The 2,239-nt window shown below is 55.1% G+C and overlaps 2 protein-coding genes across 2 annotated transcripts; one reads left to right on the forward strand and one right to left on the reverse strand.

Moving 5' to 3' along the window:
* Positions 1–467: 467 nt before the first annotated feature.
* Positions 468–792, reverse strand: VDBG_03043 (conserved hypothetical protein; the record flags this gene model as incomplete). The annotated part of the gene is made up of 2 exons (XM_003006858.1): positions 468–490; positions 564–792. 2 exons carry the CDS (start codon positions 790–792, stop codon positions 468–470), a joined length of 252 nt encoding a protein of 83 aa, XP_003006904.1.
* A 303-nt stretch (positions 793–1,095) lies between these two features.
* VDBG_03044 (predicted protein) lies at positions 1,096–1,735 on the forward strand (the record flags this gene model as incomplete). The annotated part of the gene is made up of 1 exon (XM_003006859.1): positions 1,096–1,735. The coding sequence occupies one exon, from the start codon at positions 1,163–1,165 to the stop codon at positions 1,505–1,507; it is 345 nt and encodes a 114-aa protein (XP_003006905.1).
* Between the last annotated feature and the right edge of the window lie 504 nt (positions 1,736–2,239).

The raw sequence follows: 2,239 nt of genomic DNA on the forward strand, positions 1-2,239 counted from the left end.
CCGCCAGCTCCCGCGTCTCATTGACTCTGTCGAGCACACGCTCGACCCTTTCCCTCTCCAGCTTGGGTCGGCAGTGCTTGACATCGTAATCCCGGCTCGCCGTGCTCAGCTCGAACCACGCCTCGCGGTCCCAGTCCTTCTCGTCGATGCATGTGTACACAAACTTGAGGCGGTCGTCGTGACCCGCCCCCTCGATGCGCAACCCCAGGTTCTGCTGCCAAAACTCGAGCTCCGGCACGTTGAACCGCGACTGCGCCTCGAGCTGTTGCGCATATGCCTGCTGCGCCGCCATGCGCGCGTCAATCTCCTTTTGCGTCGCCGCGATCTGCTTCTTCAGCGCGTTGCGGTGCGCAGTGTGGCGGTCGCGCTCGTCGGCGAGCTGCGCGATGGCCGCCTGCATCTCGCGCTTTTCGGCGTCTTCCTTCTCGACCGTCTGCTGGTGTGTGCTCGTCTTAAGCTGGAGGATTTCAATGTCCTTCTTCTTCATGCGCTGGTCCTCTGTGGCATCTCTGTTAGCTGGGTGCACAAGGCGGGCGAAGGACAGGGTCTATCGCCAGACGAACCCTGTAGCTCAGCAATGTTCATGTGAAATTGGTTTCTCTCCTCGAGCACACGCTTGCGGCCTTGCTCTATAAAGGCGTCGAACTTGACAGTGAACTTGGCCATGCGATCGCGCAGGTCGTCAAAGCCAAAGTTGATGTTGGGCAGCGTGTCGGCGATGGAGGGGCCTGTGGCCATGGGCGGCGGCCTCGAAAGGCTGGACGACATGGAGGGCTCGAATGCAGAGGCCATGGTGTTGCTGTTTTTTTGTATCGGGTTCAGTTCTTTGATGCTACGGGAGATCCTCTCGGTGTGGTGTATTGAATGCTGCCGCCTGTGGGAGAATTGCGACACGATGCTGCTGTTGATTGCTGTTGACGATCGCACTGATTCGCGAGAGATTCCGTGTTTAGATGCGACGCGTTGCTGGGTCAACATTTTTGGCAGAGGTAAGCTGACTAAGGCGACATCCTCCGATCTGCAACCTCAACCCCGCCATCAACTACATGCCTGTGAGCCTTCCATTCTGAAACACCCCCTTCCCTCCTCCTCCTCAGTGTTCCTTCAGTAACTTGCAGCACGAAATCCTGAGCTCGCGATCGACATTATTGGTCGATGGTCGATGGTCGATGGTCGATTTCAATGCCTCATCAATGTACACACGGATTGCCTCCGATTTCCATGCAGGATCATCCACCTTCCTCATCTGTCGAGCCCGACCCATCTCGGAAGCATCATTCCCAAGAGCCAATCTAGGGACATCGCCGTCTTTGGCAAACCAAACAAGTGCCGATGGCGGTCATCTGAAAGTGCGGGGCAAATACTCTTCGGATTTTCCAGTAATGCCGGCTATTCTGAGCCTGCCACCAATGCAACATGGCCAACCACGTGTCGTAGCACTCTTTCTCGTCCGCAGGCCATCACTTTCCCAGATGAGAAGTTCATCCTCTCTGTGTTCTTCCGCTAGAGATTGCTGCCAGTTTCTGTCTTGATCGTCCATCAATCTCATTGTCACACTCGCAACGCCAATGGCCACCATGGCGCCGTGGCTAGGACCACAACGTAAATCATGGTGCAACCACCCTGTGGACGCTTGACCCATTTGAGCGCATACTTGATAGTAGACAGAGGAGAGCCGTCGATCGGCAAGTACTGCAGACCGCCCTACGTCCTCTGGCTGACTCCACCTGTCAGACCAACTGTGCACGTCACTTCGGCCTGTCTTTCCATATAGCAAGTTCCGAGTGGTCTGCAATCCTACCTTCCTGTTGCCAAGACGCCCTCAACCTGGCAGCACCATTTCATTTGGAATATGATATTCACTTCGCCCGTAGGAGAGTGAACGAAGATGAATATACAGCGAAATGGCTTTTGCGTCATTGTGTAAAGGAGCGAATTTGGCTGTCTCTTGGCGATCCGACATTGAACATATAAAGGACGACGGGTAAAAGCTTGACATCGCTGTTGATCGGACAGTACAGTTGTTACATGACTCTCGCAACTCATCACAGCCATGGCTTTCATTCACACCAGGGCACTGGTACTGTTTTATCACATTCTACTCGCCTCCCTGCTTGTCCAACCTGCCCGTTCCCAAGCCCAATATGACTATATCGTCATCGGCAGTGGCCCAGGCGGCGGGCCCTTAGCTGTCACCTGGCCAGGCTGGCCATTCTGTGCTCCTCCTTGAAGCCGGTGA

The sequence above is a fragment of the Verticillium alfalfae genome, genomic scaffold (genome assembly GCF_000150825.1).
Source record: "Verticillium alfalfae VaMs.102 supercont1.3 genomic scaffold, whole genome shotgun sequence".
Lineage (NCBI taxonomy): Eukaryota > Fungi > Ascomycota > Sordariomycetes > Glomerellales > Plectosphaerellaceae > Verticillium > Verticillium alfalfae.